Source organism: Vulpes vulpes, chromosome 15 (assembly GCF_048418805.1).
Source record: "Vulpes vulpes isolate BD-2025 chromosome 15, VulVul3, whole genome shotgun sequence".
NCBI lineage: Eukaryota > Metazoa > Chordata > Mammalia > Carnivora > Canidae > Vulpes > Vulpes vulpes.
In genome coordinates, this window is record NC_132794.1 from 91,072,314 (window position 1) to 91,099,641 (window position 27,328).

The 27,328-nt window shown below is 57.4% G+C and overlaps 2 protein-coding genes across 21 annotated transcripts in view; one reads left to right on the top strand and one right to left on the bottom strand.

The window, feature by feature from the left end:
• On the top strand, window positions 1-10,140 carry LZTS2 (leucine zipper tumor suppressor 2). 9 transcript variants are annotated; one of them, XM_072739812.1, is made up of 6 exons: window positions 1-128; window positions 582-1,103; window positions 5,432-5,881; window positions 6,503-7,165; window positions 7,703-7,960; window positions 8,783-10,140. In XM_072739812.1, exons 3-6 carry the CDS (start codon window positions 5,474-5,476, stop codon window positions 9,464-9,466), a joined length of 2,013 nt encoding a protein of 670 aa, XP_072595913.1. In that variant the 5' UTR covers window positions 1-128; window positions 582-1,103; window positions 5,432-5,473; the 3' UTR covers window positions 9,467-10,140. The 9 variants fall into 9 exon arrangements, with proteins under 9 accessions (XP_072595913.1, XP_072595914.1, XP_025848148.1 ...); XM_072739813.1 differs by having other exon boundaries at window positions 16-128; window positions 1,017-1,103; XM_025992360.2 differs by lacking the exon at window positions 1-128 and having other exon boundaries at window positions 670-893; window positions 1,017-1,103.
• PDZD7 (PDZ domain containing 7) overlaps window positions 9,980-27,328 on the bottom strand; it is an 18,788-nt gene continuing 1,439 nt past the window's right edge. The window contains exons 2-17 of one of the 12 annotated variants that reach the window (XR_011997544.1): window positions 23,613-23,753; window positions 23,103-23,277; window positions 22,374-22,550; window positions 22,017-22,164; window positions 20,651-20,711; window positions 19,858-20,265; window positions 19,188-19,385; window positions 17,603-17,653; window positions 16,869-17,044; window positions 14,288-14,352; window positions 13,465-13,556; window positions 13,281-13,372; window positions 13,068-13,139; window positions 11,966-12,573; window positions 11,554-11,654; window positions 9,980-11,148 (exon numbers count right to left, since the gene is read on the bottom strand). Coding sequence is in view for 5 of the 12 variants with exons in the window: in XM_072739803.1 (XP_072595904.1) it covers window positions 10,933-11,148; window positions 11,554-11,654; window positions 11,966-12,577; window positions 13,068-13,139; window positions 13,281-13,372; window positions 13,465-13,556; window positions 16,869-17,044; window positions 17,603-17,653; window positions 19,188-19,385; window positions 19,858-20,265; window positions 20,651-20,711; window positions 22,017-22,164; window positions 22,374-22,550; window positions 23,103-23,277; window positions 23,613-23,753 (2,720 nt within the window). In the remaining 7 variants the exon portion in view is untranslated. Of the gene's footprint in view, window positions 11,149-11,553; window positions 11,655-11,965; window positions 12,578-12,643; window positions 12,736-13,067; window positions 13,140-13,280; window positions 13,373-13,464; window positions 13,557-14,287; window positions 14,384-16,868; window positions 17,045-17,602; window positions 17,654-17,969; window positions 18,067-19,187; window positions 19,386-19,857; window positions 20,266-20,650; window positions 20,712-22,016; window positions 22,165-22,373; window positions 22,551-23,102; window positions 23,278-23,612; window positions 23,754-27,328 lie in introns of those variants that run through there. The other 11 variants (XR_011997543.1, XR_011997547.1, XR_011997545.1 and 8 more) reach the window with 11 other exon arrangements.

The window sequence follows — 27,328 nt, forward strand, 5'->3', positions numbered from 1 at the left end:
GGGAGTCCGGAGCCCGGAGCTGGCTGGGAGCCGGCAGATCTGCGGCGGAGAGGTGCCGGCGCTCGAGCAGGAGCTGGGCGGGAGCGGCAGCGGCAGCGGCGGCGGCGGCGGCGGCGGCGGCGGCGGCGGCGGCGGCGGCGCAGGTGGCCTGGGTGAGTGGTGGGGCCGCGGAGGTGTCGGCACTCCGGCCTCCCGCACATGCCGGGTCCGGAGCGAACTTTCCCGGTCTGGGGAAGCTAGGGAGTGGAGTGAGGAGAGGGTCCCACACTGGGGTCGGGGGGCCCGCAGGCGAGGAGCCTGAACAGGGAACCGACACGGAAACTCACGCCAGTGGGTGCACACGCGCGCGCGCCGAGACCCACGCACATAGGACACACGTGCACTCAGGAGAGGACGCGCCCAGTGGGTTACCCTTGCAGTCCCTGGAGCGGCGCCACTGGCCCGCACGGACCCCCAGCTGACAGGGTGCTCTGCTGTCCCGTACTTGGCAGGGGTGGGAGAAAAGGGCTGCCCGGTGACCGTCGACGGGGGCGGGCCGGGTGGGACACCTCCGGAGGTTCCTGCTTCCCGGCCGCCCACAGGTGAAGACTAAGACGTAAACAGGCGCCGAGCACGTGATCGCTTCGCAGACGAGTGGGCTGTGCTTCCCTCACCCCCGCATCAGGGCGAGGACCTCCCTCCCCAACCCTGGGCGAGTCTCCGAGGTCTCCTGTCGGGCTGTATTCCATTCTCCGCCTCAAGAAATGTTAAGCCTTCCCCCAGAAATGGGAGCACAACGCCCCCTGGAGTCCGGGTAGCGCAGGCCTGGAGACTCTCGGGCTCGGTGGGGTTACCTGGGCTCCTTGCCTTCCTTCACCCTAACGAACACGTTCGTGGGGCCCTCGTCCCGGAAGGTATCGGAGGAGGGCGCTATTTCGGGTGGCAGTATACGGCAGCTCCGGCCCCAAACCTCCAGTCTGGGGAGCAGCTGCCTGAGAGCCGGTGGGTCCCTTTCCTACCACCACCCCTCCTTGCAGAACTGGGAGCTCCTCCCTTCAACTGTAGGAGCCGAAAACCCACTCGTGCGAGAGTGGGAGTCCTCCTTTCCCAGAGAATGCATAAAGGTAAATGTCCCCGAAGTACGGGAGTGGGCCTATCCCCCTCCCCTAGAAGGGAGGATGAGCCCCCTCCCCCAGGGAATGAGGGAGTGGGCAGCGGCCCTCGGCCTCCCTCTCTGCCCCACCCTCCACCCCTACACACATGCTGAGCCCAGCTGCTGCCTGAGCTTCCGGGCTGGCTGCCAGAAAGGGGAGGAGGCTCCTGGTGCCCCAAGAGGCTGGGATCAGGGCAAGGCCAGAGGAGGGGGTCTCTACTGGGGAGGGGGGCTCAGTCTATTCTTATGTGGCTCAGGGTCTGGGGTGAGCCTGAGGGTGGTTGGGCTAAGCCTCCCTTTCCAGGGAAAAAGAAAGAAAAACAACCCTTTCCATAGAGCTAAAAATAGAGCTGAGAGCTGGCCAGGGCTGTGGCCTGGAAGGGGGGGATGCTCCTTCCTGGGGCAGAGGAGCCCTGGCAGGCCTTGGCCTTGGGGGTGGGGATGCAAGTAGGGGGTGGGAGGCTGTCCTTGGCCGGGGGTGTGGGCATCAGCTGACCTGACCAGAGACCCCTCAGGGGGGAAAAAAGTCTTTGTGGTAAAAAATGCTCGTGAAACACAATGGGTATGTGTAAGTTGTCTGACTGAATGAGACCACCAGTGTGTTAAAGATGTTTAGGAGAGGAAGCCCATTTAAGATTGTGACTCGGTAGGAAGGACTTTGAGTCCTTGTGAAAGATTGTGCACAGGTGTGTGACACCCAGTGTGTCTGTGTGTGAGTTGGCCTGAAAGATTATGGAAGGAAGGAACCTGGAATCACGTGATGGAGGAGACTGTGATTGTGGCTGCGTGGGACCGAATGTGGGAAAAGTCGTGTGGGTGTTATGAAGATTGTGTTGTTTGCGAGAGGGTGAGACTATCTGCGACCCTGAGAAGACCGAGGGATGTTGTCAGCTGTGGGACTGGTGTAGGTTCTGACTGTAGGCTTGGACCGCCTCACCCCAGTGATTGCCAGGGGGCCAGGGGCTGCCTCTCTCCCAGCAGTGACCTCTCTTAGCAAATGATTCTCAGGGAAGGTTGGGGAGCAGACGGCCGCGCGCGAGGCAGGCCTGGGCTCGCGGGGGGTAGGGTACAGTGCTGGGCAGTCCGGTAGGGGCCCCCAAAGTTGGTGGGGTGGCGGTGTATCCTCCGAACGCGCCGCCAGGTGGCGCCGCCTCCGCAAATCCGAATCTGCCTCCCTCCACCGCTGGGGGTGGGGCAGGCACGGCCCGAGCCGGGGTCCGCGACCGGCCCTGGGGAGCAGGGGCCCGGCGGCCCGGGAGGGTTGGGGGGCTGACCCTCCGCGCCCCGCTCGGGACTCCGAAGCCGGAGTGTGTCTTGCGGGGGAGGCTTCGACCGGAGGAGCGGAGGGGGAAGGGCGGCCGCCGTGGCGCCTGGCCCTTTGTGCTGGAACAATGACCAGCTGCCGCTGGCCCCGGGGCCCGGGTAGGGGTAGAGGGTGACCCGCCGCCGCCGCCGAGTCCCGAGCCCACCGGGCTTGGGGGGGTCCCGAGGCCCGCGGCGCGGCCCCGCGTGAGCCCGCCCGGCCTCGCGTGACGCGGGGTGCTGCGCGTGTCCGCGCCCGGGGCGGGGACGCCCCTCGGACCCCTCCCCCGCGCTGCGCCGCCCACTCGGGCCGCCGGGGGCCGGTCGGGCCGGGGGCGCCGCGGAGGCGGGGCCGGGCCGGGCCGGGCGCCTCCGAGTGGCCGCGCGGGCTGGAGCCGGGCGGCGCGCCTGTGGAGCGCTGGGGGCGGCCCGGGCCGAGCATGGAGCGGCGCGGCGGAGGTGAGGGGGGGCCAGGGCTGGGAGGCGACCGGGGCGCCCCCAACTTCTGCGCGGCGGAGGGCCGGTGGGGAGGCGGAGGCCGGCAGCCGCCCCCACGCAGTGGAAGCGGGGAAAGGCGGGGGAGGCCCGGAGGGTGGGTTGGGGGTCCCGGCTTCCTGTCGGGGAATGGGAACTCGTCATCCCGGACCTGATCCCGCCTGACTGGTCCTTGGAGTTTGGTGGGGGGAGACTTTCCCCAACTCTTCACCCCCCGAAACAGGCCTGTGGGAGTTCAGCTTGGCCAGACCTGCCCGGGCCCCAGCAGCACCCGGCGCTCAGCTGCCCCGGGCCCACCAAGGGGGAGTGTGTGTGCGTGCTGGGCCCCCGTGATCACTCGGGGAGTGCTGGGGAGGGCCAGGGGTTCCCTTTCCCAGAGCCACGGCGCATTTCTCAAAATGGAGCCTCCACTTGCCCCTCCTTCTCTCTCAGGCTCCCGCTCTTGGAGCCTGGCTGGCTGGGCCTGCCTTTCCAGAGGCCTGGCTCTGGCTCCCTGTGTGTCTGGCTCTCAGGGCCCAGTATTTATATCTCCTGTGGGTTTAGGGGCCCCTGGCTCCGTGGGATTCAGGGACCCAGGCTCCCTGGGTCAGCCTGCCTCCTTGTCTGCCTGACCCCAGGGCCTCTCTGAGTCTTTGTCTCTGGTCTTTTGGGTCCCTGTCTTTCTCTGAGTGTCTGTCTCCTCCCCCTACTTCTCACTTTCTTGGTGCTCACTGAAGTGGGCAAATGCAGAGGTGCCAGCCTCCACTGCCCCCAGGAAGCCCCTTCCCCCCAGCTTTCTCCATGCCCTGGAGTGGTGTGGAAGAGGGCAGCAGAGGGGATGTGCCATCTGCTTAGCTCAAGGCTGGCATTTGGTGGGTGGGCTCTGTTCACCCCCAGCTCCCACCCCCCCAGCTCCTCAACCCTCAGTCTGGACGCCTTCCTGCTTTCAGGGTCCTTTGACTTGAGTGGGGAGGTGGAGGGTGGGCCTGGTGGAATCCAAGTGAGAGTAAAGAGGGACAGGCAAAGGAGTCAGGTAATGTGTCTCTCCTTTCCCCGCACTCCAGTAAGTGACAAGAACCAGGCTCCTGCTCACCCATTTGGCCCTGCTTGCCACCCAGGCTCCCACCCACTCTCATACATGCTCTGTTCACACACACTCCTCTGTATACACTTGTGCACACTCACTTCCTTGTTCCTATGCTCATATAAGAGATACGTGAGTTTACATATAGACCTATGTCTATTTGAGCACATCTATCCAAAGATACTCTCAGTTGCGCTCACACCACACATTCACACATTACGATGCGATTATTGTGTTTACATATTTCCTGAGGGATCTCAATGCACACACATACTCTTTTATTACATATTAATGCACATATAGGAAAAATAGGAATACTGATACAACTGTAGCAACACACATATACTCACACATACTCATCCCTGATGTTTTCATACATAATCATTTACACACAAAGTCCTCACTTCCATGCGCCTGTGCAGTCTCACACACACAAATAAGTACAAACACAAGCTCCCGTTCCTACACGATTCTATGTCCACTTCTTGGCCCCGGCTCTGCATGATGACTTCAGCAGATGCCTGAGTCCTGGTCTTCGCACTGCGGGAGGGAGTTCCGGGTGGAGACTCGCTGTCCCCTTCCAGGAAGGAGCAGAGCCCAGGGAGGTGGGGCCCTCTTCCCTGGGCTCCAGGGAAGTGAGATCTGAAAGCAGCTGCCAGAGGTGACGGTGGGGCTTCCATCTTCATCCCCTCAGGGTTACTCTGAAGAATGTCTAAAGCCGGATGGTTTTGCAGAACCAGAGGTTGGCAGCAGGCCTGTGCAGGCTCCTTTAGGCCAGACCGATTGGGTGTGGTGAGGCTAGGAGTTGTCATGGAAGCAAGCAGGAGCCTGCATCCACCTCTGGAAGGCAGGAGACCCCAGAGGGCACCTGTGGGCTCCCTAAAAGCTCTGGGTTTCTTGCTTGGCCAGGTCCACCCTGCCGCCTCTCCGTCTGGGAGAAACTGAGGCCCAGGTGCGGGAGGCTTGGCACTGCCTGGACTGGCTGTTTATTCCCTAATTACTGTCTGAGTTGCTGACTGTCCCTGAGGTCGCCTCAGCTGCCCTCTAATGAGGCCACCTGTCCCAGGGGACCAGGAACCTGTGTTGGGAGCTGGTAAAGATCTCCCTCCTAAACTTGGGTCCTGGCTTCTGTGAGGGATGTGAGTTTGGGCTGGGGCCTGGGCCCCCGCTGCCAAGGGCCATGCATAACCACCAGGCCTCCCGTCCCCTCGGTGTCCTTGCTCGGAAGGGTCAGTCTTTTGCCCTGTCCAGACCAGAGTTGGGCAGTGATCTGGATCCCAGGAAGAATGGAGTTTCCTGCCAGTGCTTGGGGGAGGAGCCTGAGGGACATCAAGGCTTGTACTGATGTCAGGAGGCTGTTTGACCAGGGACAAGGGCTCAGGAGAGGGACTCGGGACTTGTATAGGGAGGGAACTCTGACACCATTACCCTGCTCACAGGTTCCCCTGGAGGCCCTTGGCCAGGCCTGAGCCTCTATCACCATGGCCATTGTGCAGACTCTGCCAGTGCCACTGGAGCCCGCTCCTGAGGCCACCACTGCCCCACAAGCTCCAGCCATGGGCAGCGTGAGCAGCCTCATCTCAGGCCGGCCCTGCCCTGGGGGGCCAGCTCCTCCCCGCCACCATGGCCCCCCTGGGCCCACCTTCTTCCGCCAGCAGGATGGCCTGCTGCGGGGTGGCTATGAGGCACAGGAGCCGCTGTGCCCAGCTGTGCCCCCGAGGAAGGCCGTGCCCAGCACCAGCTTCACCTACATCAATGAAGACTTCCGGACAGAGTCCCCGCCCAGTCCAAGCAGTGACATCGAGGATGCCCGAGAGCAGCGGGCACGCAATGCCCATCTCCGCGGCCCCCCACCCAAGCTCATCCCTGTCTCTGGAAAGCTGGAGAAGGTGAGGACCAGCCCTTCCTTTGGGGCCTGGATGGAATCAGGACCCCCCCGAAGAAGCTGGAATTTGGGGGCCGATTTAGAGGAGAGAATTTGAGCTCCAGATTCACCAGACCACCAGACCTGGCTTTTAATCTGACCTCTGCCTCATTCTAGCTGCATGACCTCAAGGAAGTCACATAATCTTTCTGAGCCAGAGTTTCTGTCTGTAATATGGAGGCACCAGGGCAGCTTTCCTATGATTTCGTGCACATTCCATCACATAACGTATATCAGTGTTTAGCCTAGGGCCTGTCGCACAACATGTGCTCAATAAATGTTAGCTGCTCAGATTCCTTTGTGCAACAGCTATGTGTCTGGCTGAACGAGGCCTTTAACTTTTCTGAGCCTCCATTTGTTCATCTGTAATATGGACATATATTTTGCTCGTATGGGTGTTGTAATGATTAGAGACAAACGTTTTAAATAGCTTGATATAAAGGACATCAGGAGGCCCTCAGCCAGTGGTAGCAATTATTATTAATGTGTGGGGATTGGGGACCCCAGATGGGAGGGCAGGGAATATGATAAGGGCTTTGAAAGATTGGGCAGCTCATCCCCAGTGTCACATGGCACCTCATTTCAGAACATGGAGAAAATCCTGATCCGCCCAACAGCCTTCAAGCCAGTGCTACCCAAACCTCGAGGGGCACCATCCCTACCTAGCTTCCTGGGTCCTCGGGCCGCCGGACTGTCTGGGAGCCAGGGCAGCCTAACACAGCTGTTTGGGGGCCCTGCCTCGTCCTCTTCTTCCTCCTCCTCCTCGGCTGCTGACAAACCCCTGGCACTGAGTGGCTGGGCCAGCGGCTGCCCGTCGGGGACACTGTCTGACTCCGGCCGAAACTCACTGTCCAGCCTGCCCACCTACAGCACCGGGGGTGCAGAGCCAGCCACCCACTCCCCAGGCGGGCATCTGCCCTCCCATGGCCCTGGGCGGGGGGCACTGCCCGGGCCAGCCCGAGGGGCCCCTACTGGGCCCTCCCACTCGGACAGTGGCCGATCTTCCTCCAGCAAGAGCACAGGCTCCCTGGGAGGCCGTATGGCTGGGGGGCTCTTGGGCAGTGGTGCCCGGGCCTCCCCTGACAGCAGCTCCTGTGGGGAGCGCTCCCCACCCCCTCCTCCGCCCCCTCCCCCCCCTTCGGATGAGGCCCTGCTGCACTGTGTCCTGGAAGGAAAGCTCCACGACCGTGAGGCAGAGCTGCAGCAGCTGCGGGACAGTCTGGACGAGAGTGAGGTGACGGTGTGCCAGGTGTGGTCAGCAGCGATGACGGGGGTGGCGTGGCAGGACATCCACCGGAGCTGGGAGCCCAAGGAGCATCTCCCTGTGTGCTGTGGGGTGCGGGGGGGCAGGTGGGCAGGCCCCGGCCCGGCTGTCTGGCTTCACCTGCAGGGCGGTGAGGGGTCTGAGCCAGCACCACCGTGTACCATCTTTCAGACTGGAGCAAGACACCTCACAGTACCGAGCCTCGTTTTGCTCAGCTGTAGATGGGGAGATTTCTGGCCTCCTAGGGTTCTCATGAGGATTAAGTAAGGCAAAGGCTTTGAAGTGCTTAGAATGATGCCTGGCACCTAGGAATTCCTACAGAAGTGCTTGCTCTTAACGTTGTTTCTAGGATCCTAGCAGTGGTTGTGACTAGACCTACTGTAATTAGCCTCAGGGTTGAATGGAGTCTCCCGTCCCCGAGGCCAGCCATAGGCCGCCAGAGCAGTCGGTGACCAGGGAGCCATGGGCGGCGGGGAGGAGGGAGCCTCGCTCGAGGCACCCAGGTCCACCTTCTGTCCCCAGGCGTACGAGGAGCGGCAGCGGCCCTGGCCTCGGGAGCGTGAGGCACTGCGGGACGACGGCTTCACCCAGGCACAGCGGGCACAGCGGGCCCAACAGCTGCTCCAGCTGCAGGTGTTCCAGCTGCAGCAGGAGAAGCGGCAGCTGCAGGACGACTTCGCGCAGCTGCTGCAGGAGCGGGAGCAGCTGGAGCGGCGCTGTGCCACCTTTGAGCGGGAGCAGCGGGAGCTTGGGCCTCGGCTCGAGGAGACCAAGTGGGAGGTGGGCCAGGCCAGGAGGGGCAGAGGGAGCAGGGCCTAATTGGGATAAGCCCCGGGCACAGGGGTCCAGCCCTCCCCTACCCTCAGCCTGCTACTCCCAGAGGTCCTCCTCATCCTCATCCACCTTGGTGAGATGAAGGTCCCCCTCAGACCTTCCTTTCTGGGCAAGGATCTCCTTGTGCCACCATTTGAGGTCGCCTCACTGGTCGAGTCAAGTGTTCATGGAGCCAGTGGCATTCCCATTCACTGCCAACCCCTCCACCCCCCTGACCAATAAGAGTCAGAATGTTGAGCCTGCTAGGTGCCAGGCACTTTTTAGCTGTTACTTAGAGTGGATCTTTGATCCTCAGAACAGCCCTATGTGGTGGCTGTTGTTCACAGCCCCATTTCTTGAGATGAGGAACCGGGCCCAGAAAGGCTAGAGCCCACCATTATAGCTAGTCAGTGGCAGAGCTGAGATTTGAACCCAGGCTGTGTGGATGCAATGTCTGCACTTTGAACCAAAACGCGGTGGTGTGTCTCAGGGGAAATGTGGGCACTGCCCTCAGTTGCTCCCAGTCCTGTAAAACCTGCCACTGGCCTGTCCCCAGGGCTCTGCGGTACTCTGATGGTTTAAAATCACCTGCTTTGGGTCTGTATTTTGCTTCAGCCACTTATCAGCCATATAACCTTGGACATGTCACTAGGCTTGTCTCAGTGTCTCCATCCACGTCACGGGTATCATGATCAAACAGCCTTTCCCCAAACACCCTTTGTGGTCTCAGGGCCTGAACCTCTAGGAGAACCCTTCTCACCATCCTTCCTGATCCCTTCCTACCCCTAGGTGTGCCAGAAGTCAGGTGAGATCTCCCTGCTGAAGCAGCAGCTGAAGGAATCCCAGGCAGAGCTGGTGCAGAAGGGCAGCGAGCTGGTGGCCCTGCGGGTGGCGCTGCGAGAAGCCCGAGCTGCACTACGGGTCAGCGAGGGCCGGGCGCGGGGCCTGCAGGAGGCGGCCCGGGCTCGGGAGCTGGAGCTGGAGGCCTGTTCCCAGGAGCTGCAGCGGCACCGCCAGGAGGCCGAGCGGCTCCGAGAGAAAGCCGGCCAGCTGGACACCGAGGCGGCCGGGCTCCGGGAACCTCATGTGCCCCCTGCCACCGCTGATCCCTTCCTCCTGGCAGAGAGCGATGAGGCCAAGGTGCAGCGGGCTGCCGCCGGGGTCGGGGGCAGCCTGCGGGCCCAGGTGGAGCGGCTGCGGGCAGAGCTGCAGCGAGAGCGGCGGCGGGGTGAGGAGCAGCGGGACAGCTTCGAGGGGGAGCGCCTGGCCTGGCAGGCGGAGAAGGAGCAGGTGATCCGCTACCAGAAGCAGCTGCAGCACAACTACATCCAGATGTACCGGCGCAACCGGCAGCTGGAGCAGGAGCTACAGCAGCTCAGCCTGGAGCTGGAGGCCCGGGAGCTTGCTGACCTGGGCCTGGCCGAGCCTTCCCCCTGCATCTGCCTGGAGGAGATCACCGCCACGGAAATCTAGGGCCCTTGGCCTCCCAGATCTGAGGGAGGTCTACTGCAGGGGAGTGGGGGCAGGAGCCTCAGGTCTGCTGAGGTCCCCAAAGTCTGAGAGCCCCAGAGCTGCTTGTCCCCTGGGATCCAGGCCTCTGGGCCTCTGCCAAGGACTTGGAGCTGCCCTGTGACCCGGATGGGCAAGATCAAACTCCTTGAAGGTCCCCGTTTCACTGTCACGCTGAGGCTCCTACTCACTTGACCCATTTCACCCCCACTTTTACTGCCATTGCCAGTCTGCCAACCACATTACTCCCCGGATGCCAGGGGGCTGGGAAGAGGAGGGGGCTCCCTCATCTCCCTCATTTCCAACCTCTCCCCTACCCCAAAGCCAGAGAGACTCAGACCGTGCCAGCTGCTTCAGATGTGCCTGCCCCCACCCTGCCCGTGTCGGGGGACAGGGCTGGGACTGGGGTCTGATCCCCAGGCTCCAGCTCTGCAGCCTCTCTCCTGGGGTGAGGGGGCTGTAGTCAGACCAAAGGAAGAACTCAAAATTGTCTTGTTTATTTGTGTTTGTGACCAAGTGGCCCCTCCCCACACCCAGGTTTATGGCCTCATTTTCACTTGTATATTTTTCCACACTGTAAATTTCTTGTACAAACCCAAAGGAAAAAAATTAAAAAAATTTTTTGTTTTTAAAAAAAAGATGAGTGTGCTAGGTAAAGACTATGGGAACTGCTTTGACCTTTCCTATCCTTAACTCCTCATATTCCCTGGATATTCCCTTACCCCTCATAGAGGTCATGGGGAGATAAAGAGTGATGGGGGAAGGATAAATCCAGTAGAAAGTGTGAGGTCCTAGTGGACCACGACATGAAGTTGTCTCAGGGTTTGAGAAACTAGAAAAGACTTCCATCCTGTTCCTTGCACAGAACGCTGCTTGGGGCTGGGGGATGGATACAGTGACCCCTCAGGGCCCTATCTGAGAGCCCATGTCCCTCAGTGCTTAGGGGCACTATAGGGGACATGAGAAAGTGTCCACCAATCCCAGGCTCCAGACCTTGGCTTTCTTCCAACCTCTCCCTGCCCTGGGAGGTGGGGAGCAGTGAGCAGGTGACACAGGCTATCCAGTAGCACCTTGTCCTTGACATCAAGTTTATCTGGAAAGGACGGAGCCTTAGTGATAGCTAGAAACGGAAAAAAGTGGGGGGCTTTGGGAAGAGGCAAGTCAAGAAACAGAGGTTCCTGAGTCCCAAGGAGGTTAGCAGGTAAGGTCTGGAAGATAGCAGGAGGATCCTAGGGAGTCAGTGAGAGGATCTGAAGTCAGTGGGAAGAGTCACAGCATGGATGGGGAGAGTCGGGTTAGTATCAGGAGTCTGGAGAGCTAGAGAAGGGATGGGGCTGGCAGTTTGATAGAGGAGCCTGGCATCAGTGGGAGGGATCTTGGTATTGGTGGGCAGAGCATTAATGGGAGGTTCTGGGAGGCAGTGGGAGGGGTCAGCGGGCAGGGGAATGGTCAGCAGGAAGGCACTGATCGGTGAGGGCTGGCAAGTCAGGGGATAAGGGTAGTGGGCTGGTCCCAGGGACCCTGACTACAAGCTCCATGGGCTCCCGAGCCTTGTTACGGTAAGCTCGGCGGATGGTATCTACTGCTCGCTGGTGGGTCACCTGCTCCAGGCTCTCTCCATCCACTGCCACAAGCTCGAAGCCAGCCTAGGATGGGGGTGGGAAAATCACAGCCCTCTGTTCTCGAGTCATCCCACCACCCAACCTCTCACCTCCACCAGTTAGGACACTCCTCTTCATCTGGGTGGAGGGGATGGACAATGGGACTTTTGTGCCTGGAGCTGTTGGGGGCAGGGTGAAGCATGGACAATGGCCCTTTGTCCCTTGGGGCTAGGGGTGGAACAGGATGAGCCACCCTCAGGCCCAGGCTGGTGTGAGGGGACAGATTTCTCCATAGGCTTGTTCATCTTGCAGGCCTGACCCCTCTGCACCCCAGCCTCCTCCCATGACCTGGTCTAAACCTGTCTGGCTGGAAGATGAGTTGTTCCAGCCCCACCCCCGCCAGAATTCAGCTCTGGGCCTCAGGAGTGGGCTTGGGTGCTCTTCACCCACCTGCAGGGCCCCACTGAGGAAGGCAGCCCCCCCAGGGAAGATCTTTTCTATCTTCACCATGGGCTGCACCTTGGACTCAATGCCCCCAGAAATGCTGATGCCTAGTGAGAGAGAAGCACTGGATGAGAATGCAGTCACACGCCTCAAGCCAGAGCTCCCAGAAGAAACCCAGGACCCCAACACCAAGTCCAGGCCCCAACTTCTCCCAAATCCCCAGATTCTGTTACTACTCAGTCTTCGACTCCAAAAATCCTCTAGTTCCCCCACCTCCTAATCTAGAACCTCCCAAATATACCCCCATATCCAAATCCTTTCCAGCCCAGACCCGCTAGTTGTGCCTCAAACCCAAGCCCAGGAAACTCACCCAAACCCAAGAGTCCCACCCACCAGGCCCAGTCCCACCTGGACTCACCCAAGGACTGTTTCATCTTGGACAGTGTGACTGTCCTCAGCTCCCCGCCAGGGGCCTTCTCGGCTACCTTCCTGGCTGTCCCGCCAGTTACGTTCTCAGAAGGGCCTTGATGGCCTCCCGCCTTGGCCACCTGTCCTGCCACAGGTCGTGGCAGAGGGGGCCTGGCCTTCCGAGGCTTGTGGTAGCGCCCACTGGCTGTGCTCGGGGTGGGGACAGGTGCTGGGGATGGGGAGTGCCTGCGTCCTGGGGACTTGCCCCGGCCCCGGCTGCGACTGCGGCTGCGGCTGTGGCTGCGGCTGCGGCTCTGGGCAGGGCCCTGGCCCTGGCTCTGCCAAGGGTCCTCTGGGGTCAGGGGTTCTGTCAGCAGCCAGTTAGGCCTTGGGGGCCGGGGAGCGACAGGGGGTGGCTGGGGAGGAGGGGTGCAGGTGCTTCGGTGTGGGGTGAAGGCGTCTACTGGCACGTCTTGGAGAGGGGGGATCCCTTTATGAGTGTGGTGGGGAGCAGAGGCACCCAGGGAGAGCTGGAGGCCCCCCAGCCGCTCCCTCAGTTTCCCATCGTCTTCCTCCTCTGAGAAGCCGTTCACAGGCAGCAGGTAGAAACCTCCACGACTGTCTGGGGGAAGAGGGCCAAGGTCAGGCTGCCCCTCCTCACCAGCCCAGACCACCTTGCCAGGCTCCAGTCCTTGCCTTCATTGGTTTGGGCCCAGGAGACCCAAACTTGCGCTTGCTCAGGTTCTTCAATCTTGTGGCTTCAGAAGATTGTCTGGTTCCCTGAAGGAAATCCCTTGTCCACTGGGGCCATGCTTATTGCATCTACTCATCACCTGTACTATTATTTACTTAATAATTGGTTTTAAACCCACTCACTTTTTAAATCTAGTCTATGCAATAATCTGTGAGAAATTACCAGTCTGGTGTGCAAGTCATATTTTTTCTAAGACACATATTGCAATAGAAAGCTTTAAAGTATTAGTACCCTCAAACCCAGGTAAAGTCCCTCACCCAGGGCCACGACACCCTACGTGGGGGCAGGGACAGAAGGCTCATTCTCCCCAGGACCCCCACAGTGTGCTCCCTCCCCAGGCTCCCAGACTCTGACTGACCAGGCACAGGTGTGACCAGGTGACGCTTGGGTGGTGTGTCCTGCCGGGCTGGTCGCAAGGCAGGAGGCCGCACTGTTGGGAGAGGAGATCCCATCAGAGGCAGGGCCCCTGTGGGCTGGGTGGGGAGCGCTCCCTGACAGACACAGCTGGAGGTCATCTCTGCACCCCCTCCACTGGGAGACCCTATTCCCATCGCCACCCCCAGCCACTGACCTGCCTGGCCCTTGAGGGCCTCGAAAGCCTCCAGCTCCATGGGCATCACCATGCTATCAAAGCGGCCAAGGTCCGTGGAGGCCACCACACTCCTGTGGGAGGGCCAGGTGACAATACATACAGGGAGTTATCAGAGGTCCCTTTTCTGCCCCCCCCCAAGTGTTCCCCACAACCTCCACCCCACCTGATGTCCCTCAGGAGCAGCAGCTTCGCGGGCCTGTCCAGAATGGCCAGCAGGGGCCTCACCAGGTCCTCCACGCCGCCCTCATGCACGTACTGCAGAGAGAGGCACCCCAGGTCAGACAGCTGGGGTGCTGCTGGGGCATGTGTGGGGTTCCCCACAGTTAGGAAAGCTCCTCCCCATCGCCAGGCTGTCCCGGGATGGGCTGAAGTTGGTGACGAGGAGGAAGCCTGCAATTGTAGTACCAGACCTACAACAGCAGCAGCAGCAGCTCTGGGACCGGCACTTTTGTAAGCCTTTTACATATGGTCTCGCGTTCAGCAACCCTGAGAGGTGACGTTGATTTTTCTTGTTTTACAGATGAGGAAACTGAGGCTCAAATTGGAAGGACTTTGCCCTAGGCCACACGGATAAGGAAGTGTGAAGAGGCCCTGGAACCTGAGAAGTCTGGCTCCTGCCTGCGCTGGTGCCGGAAAAGGATGCGCAGGGAGCGGACTCTCCTCCCCGCCCCCACCTCCCAAGCAGAAAGAAGGAATGGGAGCCAAACCCTGGGCTGCGGGCCTGGCCGGCCCAGCAGAGGTCCCCTCAGAGACCTACCAATTAGGCTTTGTTCATGGCTGGAATGGGGACCTTGGGGAAAGGGTGGCTCTACAGAAAGCCTTTCCAGTCAGTACCCGGGGGTGGGAGGTGGAGGCCCTTCTGCCTGGCACTGCCCGCACGCCACCCGCCACACCCCACCAACGCAGAAAAGCTGGTAAACTGCACACTTGGAGCCACCCTTTCTGGGCAGCACACCGCCCCCTGGTGGTGAAAGGGAGACACGTACTAATTCAGGGAGACCCACGGAGGATCGGAGACAGGAATAGATAGACACAGAGACACCGGCAAGCCCTGGTGGTCAGAGTGAGACATTCATAAATACCTGGAAATAAAATATAAACTATGTGCCCCTAAACCACACACAAAGTTACAGGGACCCACATATACCCTTGTCAAAAATACATCCCCTTTGTTCTGGAGAAAGATACATGTAACTGCACAGAATCAGTCACAATTGTCCACATTTCAAGTCCACAAACTTGCATTTAGCACCTATTAATGCTACACCCTATACTGGGCAGTGGGGGCACAATGACAAAGACCCTGTTCTGGATCCTTCAGAAGTCAGTCTAGTGGGAAACGAGGGGCAGAATGAGTCACGTGCCCCAGTGGGGAGGGAGCCTGGCATGAGTGGCTTTGCCCCCCTGCAAAGAAACGAACCACTGGTGATGGGGCAGAGGGGGTCTCAGAGGAGGGTGCGAAGACTGGAGTTGGCTTCTTGGAGGCAGTGGCATTTACCCTGGCCCCTTTTGGTTTGTTTCATTTACTTTTACTCTTAAGGATAAATGCAGAGAACCTCAGGAACATTGGGAGGAAGCTGCTCCGAGGGTGAGGTGGAATAATGGATAGACAGAAGTTCAGCTTGACTGTGGGGTACAAGAAGGGCCTCCATGGGGTGCCTGGGTGGCTCAGCAGTTGAGTGTCTGCCTCTGGCTCAGGGCGTGATCCCGGAGTCCTGGGATGGAGTCTCACATTGGGCTCCCTGCATGGAGCCTGCTTCTGCCTCTGCCTGTGTCTCTGCCTCTCTCTCTGTGTCTCTCATGAATAAATAATTAAAATCTTAAAAAACAAAACAAAACAAGAAGGGGCTCCACGTAGGCTACATGGGTTGGGACTACTGTGTGAGTGGTGCCTAGAGCTGTGAAGTCCATCACCCACATAACCCTAGGCCATGACCAGCAGAAGATGACGATAGGGTGATGTGGTGACCATGGGACAGGGGACGTTCGTGGTTGGGGAGTCAAATCAGGGAAGCCCTTGAGTATGAGCATAAAAAACTTATACTCGCTTCCGCCAAAGATAAGAGGTTGCAAGGGGGCTTGGGGAGTGTAAAGTGATCTGAGAGGTGGCTTATAAAGCCTGGTCTGGTGAGATGATGATGAGAGCCCAGAGGAGGAGGGAGAAGGGAGGCCAGGAGTTTGAGGCTGCACATCTGAATCACTAGGGAAGATTTACTGATCATTCCGGCCAGAGCTCCACACCAGTCTGGCCTCTTGGTGTGGGTGAGATGTGGGTTAGGTTTGGGCGGTATGTAGGTGCTGTGAGGGGTGTAGTGAGAGGTGGTCCTGGCTCAGGGACAGGGTGGGAGGAACAGTGGAATAACGCAAAAGGAGTGGAACAAAGAAACGGACACAGTGCACCACCTAATGGCCACATCCCAGATTTGCAAGTTCACAGAGGCTGGTGCTCTGGACCCTACTTGGAGAGTTGAGCGTGATGAAGAGTGTAGCCCAAAGGCTCTTAGCTGCTCCCAACATACACCCCATCTGCAGCCTGCTGCCCACCAGGCCTCAGTGAAGGAACGCAAGAATTACTGTGCCTCGGTATCCAGGTGAACATACATGCCTTAGCTAGACACACACCTCACACATAGAAGGGTCACACAGTTAAGTTGATACACACGTAGGTACCCCCCCAAACACACACATGTACACATCACACAGACAAACAACAACAGCCCCACCCTGACCAGGCTGAGGGAGTGGGGGGGGGGGTTCACAAACTACTTCCTGGAAGCCCTCAGCTTGTCCTTGTGCACAAGCTCACACGTCACTGATGCTGGCACCTCACGGGGAGTCCAGCACAGGAAACCTGGGGGCTTGGAGGCAGCAGGACAGTGGAGGGCCTTCTGATCCCCTGGGAAGGGATGACCTGTGCCTCCCGCAGCCTCCCCAGCATTCAGGTCACAAGGACTTCTTCACATCTAACTTGCACCCCCGTCCTGGAGCCCTACTTCTTGTTTGAAGTAGAAGGGAACAGAACAACAGTGCAGATGTTGAGGGAGAACTGGGGTGTGTGGGGGTGACAAAGGATAACAGAGGAGGGGGCCTGGCATGAGGCCGGGCCTGTTGGCTGACCCAGGTGCAGAAGGAGACAAGGGGTCAGGTCAGGGAGAAGCCTGGGTTTTAGCGGACAACGAAGGCAGGGATTGCAGAGACTCACAGACCCCCACTCATCACCTGTCCACTTCTTCTCTCCTTAGCTGAGATATAACCTCCTCAAGGAGGCCCTCCTAGACCATACCACCTAATTTGTACCTTTCGGATTATTTTCTCATGTTCTTTTCTTTCGTAGTACTTCACATGATTTGTCACTTGTGTGTTTAGGTTCTAGTTATTGTAGCTTCACTTCCTGTCTGTGAGCTCAGTGTGTGTGTGTGTGTGACAGGAGTGATTTTTGCTTTTACTGACCACTGGCCTCTTGGGATCGAGCCCAGGTACTGACCAATGACAGTGGCCTGAACAAATGAGGGGCTGGGTAGGATGGGGTGACCATATGCTGGAGTCAGGGGCAGGCTGGAAGCTCACCCGGGAGCAGTGGCGGGTGACGGCCAGAACCTCGTCGTCAGTCAGCAATCGTCGGGCCAGGTCCTGAATAAGGGGCCTTCGGCTCTCCCAGGCTTGCACCTGCTCATCTACCTCAGGCAGCTGGCGGGAGGGGCTCCCAGACCTGGCAGAGAACAGGGCCCGACCCCTCTCCCGCTCTGCAGGGAAGGAGCAAAGATGTATGATGGAGCCAGGAGCTATCAGGGGAGGTGGGGGCTTCTCTCACTGGGGTCAGACCACAGAACACGTCAACCAAGTGGCCTAGATGCCACCGGCAAAATCCCAGCCTAGCCCAGAACCTCCCCAGCATGGTCTCCTCCAGCACTCTGCCCAAGAAGAGAGCTCCAATCCAGATTCTTCAGCCCCAAACACAGATTCCTATACTACTTTATTCCCTAATGGTGTCCTAGTCTAGTGCACCCGGCACCCCAAACATTCACTGTTATAGTACTCAGTGGAGTTCTGTCATGGGTTCCCTCACCTCCCCAACATCTGCCTTTGGGAGTCCCATCAAATTCCCCAGTCCTCAAAAGTGTACCCCAATATCTCTCTGCAGCCCTGTCTTTCTTGGTAAGCTTGGTCCAATTCTTTCAGCTGCTCCCAATATGCACCCAATCCCCCATGCATGACCCCAAAGCCCCTTAGCTGCCCCCAACATGCACCCCATCTGCAGCTCTACTGTCAACCAGGCCTTGGTAAAGGGATGCATGAATTACCTCGTCTCAGTCTCCAGGTGACAAACTTCTGTACAGGCCCCACTGCTCCTGCTATGAAGAAGAAAAGCTCAGCTGCGAGCTCAGACTCCCAATCTGAACATGGGGCTTGGAGGGCTCAGGGATGGCTGGATCATTGGGTGGAATGAAGAGGCCAGGCTGGAAGGAGGTGGAATCAGGAGGCAAGAGGCTAGGCTATGTAGGTCTTGGGGGTCACGCTCAACTAGGGCCCTCATTCCTAGATAGTGGGGAGTTAGGGAAGGTTTTAGGTCAAGAGAGGGTGCAGTCTGAGTTCTGCTTGTGGAGATTCATTCAGAAGCAAATGTATGGAGGGAAGATCCCCAAGGACGAAGCTTGGGGGAGCACCTACCTTCAGGGGACAGAACAAAAAAGAGGAACCTTTGAAGGAGAGAGAGGAGTGGCCAGAGGGATAGGAGGAGAATCAGGTGAGAGCAGGGCCCTGGGGGCTGTGGAAAAAGAGATGGGTTGAGGAAGTGGAGCTGGCCCAGCTTAATCTGAAGAGATTGTCTCTTCCAGGGGACTCTCGCTTGAGGCCCCCAGAAGGGGCAGAGTCTAGCTGCTCATCCTCTGGTTGTTTTTGCCAGCTAACATCCATTCTCCCTCTGCAAACAGCACTTCGGTTTCACCTGGGGACCTCCATTCTCAGTGCATGTACTCTGGGGTGGGCACATGCCCCAGGCTGGCCCATGAAAGCACAGCCATCTGTTGGGCATGTGATGCCAGCTGGGCCAACAAGAGCCTAGGACTTTAGCTGGAACTCTAAGAAGCACCCCTGCCCCTGGGTTGCTAAGCGACAGTGGCCATCTGACCTTGGAGTGGGCCAAAGCTGCATGACAATAAAGCCAACCTAGAAGAAAGTGGAACCAAAGATGAAGGGGGCAGATGTCTGATGAGATTGTTTAAACCTTTCAGACCCACTCAAATCAGTAGCTGAGCCAAGGAGTGCTTTTTAAACCTAATTGGAGTTGGGTTTCTGCCACATGCAACCCCGAGAGTCTTAACTCATCACATTTGGTCCAGTCTCAGAGCCTCACTTAAGAGATGAGAGGCCTCTTTGAGGGTCCCTGGAGGCCCCCGACCTAAGTGAAGCCTGTCCTGGCCCTTCTGCTTGAACCCTGATCTAGAAATGGCCTGGCTCAAGGATGGTTCTAGAACTGGGTGGGGCCTGTGGGCCAGGAGAAGTGAAGCCAAATATTCCCAGAGAGAAGTGCCCTACCACCAGGAGCGTAGAGATCTGACCCAAGCCCTTCAACTCCCTAGTTAGGTTATGGCCCTATCAGTTTTCCTTTCTGTAAAGTGGGGAGATGAGACAGTTTAACAATGACTACGTTTTCTGAGTACCTTCTGTATGCCAATGTCCTTAAGTGATTTACATACGCCCATTCATCTATTCCTCACTATTTCTAAAGATATAGGTTGTTACTCTCACTTTGCTTATGAGAAAACAGGCTTATGGAGGCAAGGGGTTACTCCCAGCTAATCATAGGCAGTGTGGGATTTAAACGCAAAGCTGCTGGATGCCAAAGTGGGCTGAACCTCCTTTCTATCTCATCTGCCCAGGGCTTACCTTTCTCCAGGTCTAGGCGAGGGCGGGGCTTGGCCAGACTGCCAGCGTCCAGCGTCCAGGCCTCTCCCGGAGCATCCCCTGTCAGCCGCCCCTGCCGCCCTCCCTTGAAGAAGAGGTTCATCAGCGTCTTGGAGCGCTGTAGGGCCCCCTTTTCCCCAGAGGATCCCAACTTCTCCTTCTTCCGCTGCTTCTTCTCCTCTGCAGGCAGGAGGGAGCACCCCGGAGGCTGGAGTGGTGGGCGGAAGGGAAGGCCCAAGGCCAGGGGTGTGAAGAGGGATGGAGAGGAGGGACTGGGGGCAGACGGGCCTGACAGCCTTGTAGGGAGGTGGGGATGGAGATAGGTGGGCTTGCTCCCCCAACTTTCCACCTCTCCCTGCCCAGCTCCAGCTCTGCCAGGACACTCCAAGAGGGCTGGGGCATGTGTGTCTGTGTGCATGTTTGTGTAAGGTGGCAGGGATGGATGAGGGCTGCTTTGGGACCCATAGCTGACAGGAGCTGGGATTGGATTTGAGGGTGGGTTTGGGACCTGGGGCCAGTTTAAGACAGGGCCCAAAGCCAAGTATGAGTGTATTCTGGGGTTGAACTGAGGCTGAGTCAAGTCCTAGAGCAAAGGGAGGTGGGGAGCCCAGGACTGGGCATGAGGCAGGGATTGGACTGGGAGCTTACGTACCCCACAAGGTCAGGTGGCTCTGGGACCTCGTGATGGGAGGCCGGGGTCGGCTCAGGGCCAGCAGCAGAGCAGTCTTTGGGGACTCGGAGAGTGCAGAATTGAGGCGGCGAGTGGGCCAGGGTCCGTCGGAGCGGATGGCCGTGTCCCTGAGGATGACGGTGGGCCTCACGCTGCACCAGGTCTCCACGCGGCTCCCCACGTCAGGCTCAGTCTGCATGGCGGTGTCCGCCCTCCCCCAGCCAGGCCCCCGACAACCAGGCTCCTCAGGCCCAAGGCCCACATCCAGGCGGTCGGAGGGCAGAGAGCCCGAGCCCTCAACCGAGCTGTAGGGGGCGCTGGAGGCATAGGAGGAGACGCTGGAGCTGCTCTCCGAGGCTGGGGACAGCTGCTGCAGCATCCCGTGGCTCACTGCGGGCAGTGGGGAAGGCAGGGCCATCTCAGGGGCAGGCCGTGGGCTTCAGGGCCCTGCCACGGTTGTGGACAGGCTTGGGCTGGCAAGGGGAAGGGGGGTGTCGGGTGGCAGCCCAGGCTAGTAGTGCAGGCTCTGGGGAACTGGCTGCTCAGCAGTCCTGCCACTGACTTGTTGAGAGACCCAGGGCAAGCCACTTCTTCAGAGCCCAGGGAAGCCTAGAACTCAACCTGCCACTTCTCAGAGGGGAGCCCGGGAATGGCTCTGGGCCGTGTGGAAGTCCCAAGCAGGTCTTGCTTCTCCTGCCCAGTTATTCCTCAGAGACTCCAACCCACCCTTAGGCCTCAGCCCTTTCCCTCCAACTCAGGGGCCTGAGCCACTTACATCGGTCCAGCCAACAGTACTCAGAAACCATCTCTTTGTAGGCGGGGTACCGGCCAGTCTCCTGGGAAGAGCGTGGTGGGCACAGGAGGGCATGGGGGAGTAGGTGAGAAGGAGGGTGGGTGAGAAGGAGGGGAGGGTGAGAAGGGGGTGGGTGAGAAGGAAGGTGGGTGAGGAGAGTAGGTGAGAAGGTGGAGTAGGTAAGGAGGGGAGGGTGGAGGATGAGAAGGGAGAGTGGGTGAGAAGGGAGAGTGATGGGACAGGAGTAAACTTTTCATCCCCATCTCTTTCCAAGTTCATCATGATCGAGACAAAATGGGCCACTTGATTTCTGAACATGCCTCTCTATACCTCAGGGCCTTGCACTTGCTGTTCCTTATGCCTGGATTCTCTTCCTTCCACTCATCTTCTGGCTAGCTCCTTCTCCCTCTTCAGGTGTCACCTCCCCAGAGAGACCTGCCCTGACCCCCTGACTCAAAGGGCCTTCCGGAATTACCCCTCCTATCTGTCCATTAATTCCTACAGCATTTGTCAGCAGCACACACCTAGTCTGTCTCCCCCCATCCTCCACCGTACCACACTCCTCCGCCCCACCCCCCAGCAGAGACCTTGTCTGTCTTGTTCACCGTTGCAGCTGCAGTACCTGGCATAGTGGCCACCACATAGTACATACTCAAAAATGTTGAATATATGAATGATGAGGGGCCGAGTGGGAGAAATGAGGAGTGTTTGGGAGCACATGAGATGAAGGAAAGAGAGAAACAGAATGTGGGGAGGACTGTGGGAGGGGAAATCAAAGGAGGAGACTTGGGGAGACAGCAGAGGAGGCCCTGAAGGGTGTGCTGGGTGAAGGCTTGGGAAAAGAAGGAGAGCTGATCAGGGGCCATCACCTCCTCTGCAGCTGGAGTGAGAAGGACCCGATCTCCAGGCAAGTGTGAGACCCGCATGAATAATGAATGCAGGTGCCTCCCTTGAAATCTGATCCCTGGCCTTGGCCCAGCAGTCCTTGCCCCGTGCCCAGGTCCTACCCAAAGCCATGGCTGCCACCACCCACCCCCTTCTGCATTTTCTCCTTTCAAGCCTGGACCCCCACCACTCACAGAAAGGGGTGCTGCCCTAGGTGCCTGGGGAGCAGGACTAGAAGCAGGCCCTCTACTGGCCCGCTGAGTGACTCTGCTTCCCGAGTTACTCTGCCTCTCTGAGCCTCAGTTTCTTCTTCCGTAAAATAGGGATGAGCTCAAGGCCTGCTCTCTCAAATGGCTGTGGAAATTTTATACAAATTATAGGGCAATGGACATTAAGTACTAGAGAGATCTGGGAAGTCTTTCCTATAGTCTGGCGTCTCCCTGACACCCACAGTCCTGCCCACCTTGATAGTCAACATGATGTGCGTTTGGCCCTTCAGCACCTCCACGGCCTGGCTGTGGCTGATGTCGTCGAACCTGACACCGTTGGCCGCCAGGACCTGGTCCCCCACTTTGATGCCATTCTCCTCGGCCAGCCCACCATGATCCACTCTGGGGTCAGACAGGAGGCGATCTGATAGGCCACCTGGCCTGCCCTCCCTTACTCTAGACCAGACTCTTCACTTAGATATGGGGATGCCCCGGCGGAACTCCTTGACCCTCCTCCTGGAGCCCCCCATCCCTCCCCAGACCCTGCCCTGGCCTTCCGACACGTAGGGGACATGACCTGTCCCCATTGCACAGCCCGCCCCAGCCCTCACTTGGACACATAGATGCCCAGGCCAAACTCCTTGCCCCCGCGGATGTTGAAGCCCAGACAGAAATCGTCTGATGTGGTGTATAGGTGAACAATGCGCCGCATGCCATCCTCTGAGCCACTGTCAGATGGCGTTGAGCTGCACTTCTCCACTACCAGCCGCCGATTCACCACGTCCACCCTGGGAAGATGGCAAGGAGCCCTCAGTCAGAACCCCCCCATCCACCACCACCCACCTCCCCTCTCCTCTCAGCATCCTCGACAACTGCCCAGGAAAGGAGAGGTTGCCTTGGGGGACTCTCCAGTCCTGAGACCTTCAGTGGGATGTAGACTTTACAAATTTGGGGAACCACCCAAATCTCTTTTTATGGAGCAGCTCCATTGTGCTGGAACCCATTTTGAATCCCCACGAGAACCCTGAGGGAATGGTACTTTTACTATCCCTAGGCCCACAGGAGCAGCCACGGTGGGAGCAGCCACTGGTATCTGGGGTAGAGTTGAGAGAAGGGCAAGGGGGAGAGACAGGGCCTTGTCTCATTCCAGTGTGGGGCCTAAGGATCCCTGTGTTTCCAGTGCCCATGGTGTGGGGGGTGTGGGGCAGGAGAGCAGAAGCCATACTAGCCAAATCCCATGCGGAGCCCTGTACCCTCAGCCATGGGCTGGATGGGGTGGATAGGGTGGTTGGGGTGGGGCAAGGTCAGGGCTGGGGCCTTCTCACCATGGGCATTCTCACCATGTAGTCTTCTCCTTGGAGAATTTGATGCCCGGCACTCGGCCCATGCGCCTCACCATCATGTGTAGACGGCTGCTGCCTGTCAGCACTTTTACAGCGCTGCCCATGGTGGTGCTCTCCAGGCTCAGCCCATTCACTTCTGTGATCTTGTCCCCCACGCACAGGCCAGCCCGCTCTGTGCCAAGGGAGGGCGGGCAGCTGGCACTGGCCACTTGGGAGAAGTTCCCCCCAGGATGAAGCTAAGCTTCCCCCACCACGCAAGGTTCCCTGGGGTAAAACTTTTCCCATGAGATTGGGGATCCCCAAGTGAGGTCTGAGTGTTCCTTGTTAGATGAGGGACCTGTCCATTAGCCTGCTCCACCCTGGGAGGGGGCCCCACTTCCCCATTGGAGCAAGCCCTCCAAAGCTGAGGACCCTTTCCTGCCATTGCTGATAACAGGACTCCAGAACCCCATGGGGGTAGGGGCTCATACCATAAGCCAGAACCTCACTCCTGGGGGCCCTGCTCACCTGCACTGCTCCCTTCCTCCACTTTGCTGACGAAGATGCCAAGGCCATGCTCAGAGCCGCCCCGCACACTGAAACCTAGTCTGCCTGTTGGACTCTTCTCCACCCGGACTGCATGGATGATGTCACTTTCATCACTGTTGGCTGTGTGTGGTGGTGGGCGGGGGAGACATAGGCATGACTCCCATGTCCATTCTGTGCACAGAGGACTACTGGGCTTCCCAATTTGGGGGCTGCAAAGGCTAAGCACAGATGCCTAAGGCCCTAAGGCCTAAGGGCAGCCAATTTTTGAGTTCTCTGCCGGTGATTTTGAAAGTATGGGTCAGAGAGAGCATGAGAACAGGCAGGACAGGACTCCAGACTAGAACATACTGTTCACCTTCCTTATTATATAGAGGAGTGTGTGTGTGTGTGTGTGTGTGTGTGTGTGTGTGTGTGTGTGTTTCTAATGCTTACTAAGCTTCTCATGCCACAGGCCTGGGATAGGATAAATTCCTAAAAACCTTGTCACTCTGAGGGTCAAATGGATAGAAAAGAGGTTCAAGATTCCATTCTATGGGGCAGAGTTGAGCAAGTTTGGACTCTTCATCATAAGCAGAAATGAGTATGCTAGCTCTATCTTCATTCACATAGTTGAAGAGCTATTCTGAGAAAGACACTAGATGCTTTTGTCTGTGTAATCTGGAGGGCAGATTCAAGCCCACATAGTGGAGTTAGATGGAGCCAATTTAGTAAGGAGAAACTTTGTAAAACCTTTAGCCATCAGACAACGGAATGAGTTTCCCAGGAGAGATAATGAGTTTCCCATCGTTGGAGGCATACAAGCTGGCACTTGATAAATCTCTGTCTGGGATGTTGTGGAAGGATCTCTGAGGCCCCTTCTATCTCACAGATTCTGAGGGGAACAGGGGCACCTGGATGGTTCAGTGGTTGAGTGGCTGCCTTCGGCTCAGGTTGTGATCCCAGAGTCCTGGGATCGAGTCTCACATCGGGCTCCCTGCAGGGAGCCTGCTTCTTCCTCTGCCTGTGTCTCTGCTTCTCTCTGTGCGCCTCTCATGAATAAACAAAACCTTAAAAACAACGTGTATTCTTGGGGCACCTGAGTGGCTCAGTTGGTTAAGCATCCAACTCTTGATTTTCGCTCAGGTCATGATCTTGGGATCTTGGGATTGAGCCCTGAGTCAGGCTCTGAGCTCAGCATGGAGTTTGCTTGTCCCTCTCCCTCTGCTCCTCCCCCTGCAGTCTCTCTCTCTCTTTCTCAAATAAATAAATAAAATCATTTTTAAAAATGTGTATTCTTGGGGTACCTGACTGGCTCAATCATTAGAGCATGTGACTCTTTTTTTCTTTTAAGATTTTATTTATTTATTTGACAGAGAGAGAGCAAGCTCACAAGCAGGCGGAGCAACAGGCAGAGGGAGAGGGAGAAGCAGGCTCCCCACAGAGCAGGGAGCCCAATGCGGGACTTGATCCCAGGACACTGGGATAATGTAGAGCACGTGACTCTTGATTTCACGGTTGTGAGTTTGAGCCCCATACTGCATATAGAGATTACTTAAAATCTTTTAAAAAGTATATAAAAATGTGTATTCTTGGGCTTTGCTGCAGACACACTGAATAAGAAGCTCTGGGTGTGGGACTCAGCAACTTGTCTTTTCACAAGCTCCCCAGGGAATTCTGATATATTCCAAAGTTTGCAAACCACTGCTCTATCGTACCATCCAAACTAGTACTTCCGAGATTCTTACCATCCTTTCTCATTATTTATTGTCTAGAGTGTAATTTACACTAGAGTGTAAACTGTCATGGTAAGGATTTTGTAATCCTTTTTCTGCTAGTGTATCTCCAGGATGTTGCACAGCACTTGATATCTGCCAAGGATTTTTTGAACAAGTAAAAGAATAAATGGATGAAGGAGAGTGAGGAGAAAGGGCTGGTTTGGATTAAAGAATGTGTTTTCTCTGGGATCAGTTGAGTTTGAGGAGCTGACAGGAACTCATGGGGGTGATGTGGGTAGCAGTTTCTCCCTTCCCACTGTTGTCTCCCTTATCAGTAGTAGCTTCAGGCCTCTGGAATGGTCTAAATAGTAACAAAAGGGAGAGGTTCCAGGATGCAATGAGTGGGGAGATGTTTATGCTCAGGCAGAGGGTAAGATTCTGAGCTCAGAGGCTCCCAGCCCAGACAGGATAGGGGCTGGCTGGTTAAAGCCATGACCTTAGTCCTCCCATTGCTAGGAGATGCTGCTCTCCTGGCTGCACCAGGGCTCTAGGGTGAGGCAGGGGGTGAGAGCAATCCTGGAACTTCTGCAAGAGGATCTTTAGAGGGAGAGTGTACAGAGCTGTTACATCATAGCCAGAGCATGGTGTATGTGGGTGTGTGAGGAGGAGTATATGTTCTTTTAATATAATGAGACTTAAAAGGGCCATGGCCCAGTGCCTTCCCTGTCCCCTACCATGTCTCCTAGCTCCTCTGAGGACTTCTGCTCCATGACCTGAATGACAGTGGTGACTCTCAGCAGTACCCTGCTGCTCACCTAGGGGTGAGGCCCAGCATGATAGATGATGGGAGTGAGCATGCTGGGCCACTGGTGCAGGAAAGCCTGCTCCCTGAGCAACATGTTCCACCCCTGCCCCAATGGCTGGGGTAGGGGAACAGAGATGCCCAGCTGGGTCACAGGGGAGAAGAGGATCTGAAAAGTCCACCCTGGGAGCCAGCCAGGGAAGTTTTGCTGGCTGAGAAACAGAAGGGGAGCTGGAGACACATATGGTGTCTGGTCCACAGAAAGCCCAGCCCCAGGGGGCACCCCATCACCCCCCCTCTGGTGCTCAAGGTCCTTCCTTGCTCACTGGATCTTTGTCGCCTCGCATCTGTCACTGCAGCCAGGCTGTCTCCTAATTGCACCCCCACCCCCACCCTGTGCTCTTACTTTCCACTTCCAACCTTGCCTGGGATACCTTCACTGCAGCACCAGCTTTTCTCATTGCTCTGTCTCTAAGCTCTGCTACACTGTAAATTTCTGGAAGGTGAAGATTGATTCTCATTTTTCTCCAGATTCCCTGCAGGACCTAACCAGGGTTGATATAGGACAGGTGCGCAATGTAACAGCATTGAGCAACTGCATAGGATGGGGTAGCCCCCTGCTTCAGGGCCCAGATCTGGGGCTCCCTTCCTGACCCTCAGCCCTCCTCTCCTCCCTCTTCTTTGAAATTTTTTTAAAATTTATTTATGATAGTCACACACAGAGAGAGAGAGATAGGCAGAGACACAGGCAGAGGGAGAAGCAGGCTCCATGCACCGAGAGCCCGAAGTGGGATTTGATCCCAGGTCTCCAGGATCACGCCCTGGGCCAAAGGCAGGCGCCAAACCGCTGCAACACCCAGGGATCCCTCCTCCCTCCTCTTTGGAACATTTGCTACTCCTTTCCTTTCTTCAGCATATGAAACCTTTTTTAAAAAATTATTTACTTATTTTAAGTAATCTCTACACCCGTGGGGCTTGAACTCATGTCCTGAGATCAGGAGTCACGTGCTCTTGGGACTGAGCCATCCAGGTGCCCCTGAGACTGAAACCTTTAATTCTGTCTCCCAGCTGGGCACTGACTCCTCACAGCCCAACACAGAGCTGGTCACACAACTGGCTGGTTGATGGAGGATATCTTTCTCCATCCTGTACCCGTGTCCCAGGGCATACACAAAGGGGTTGGAGAAAGGTAGAGTCCA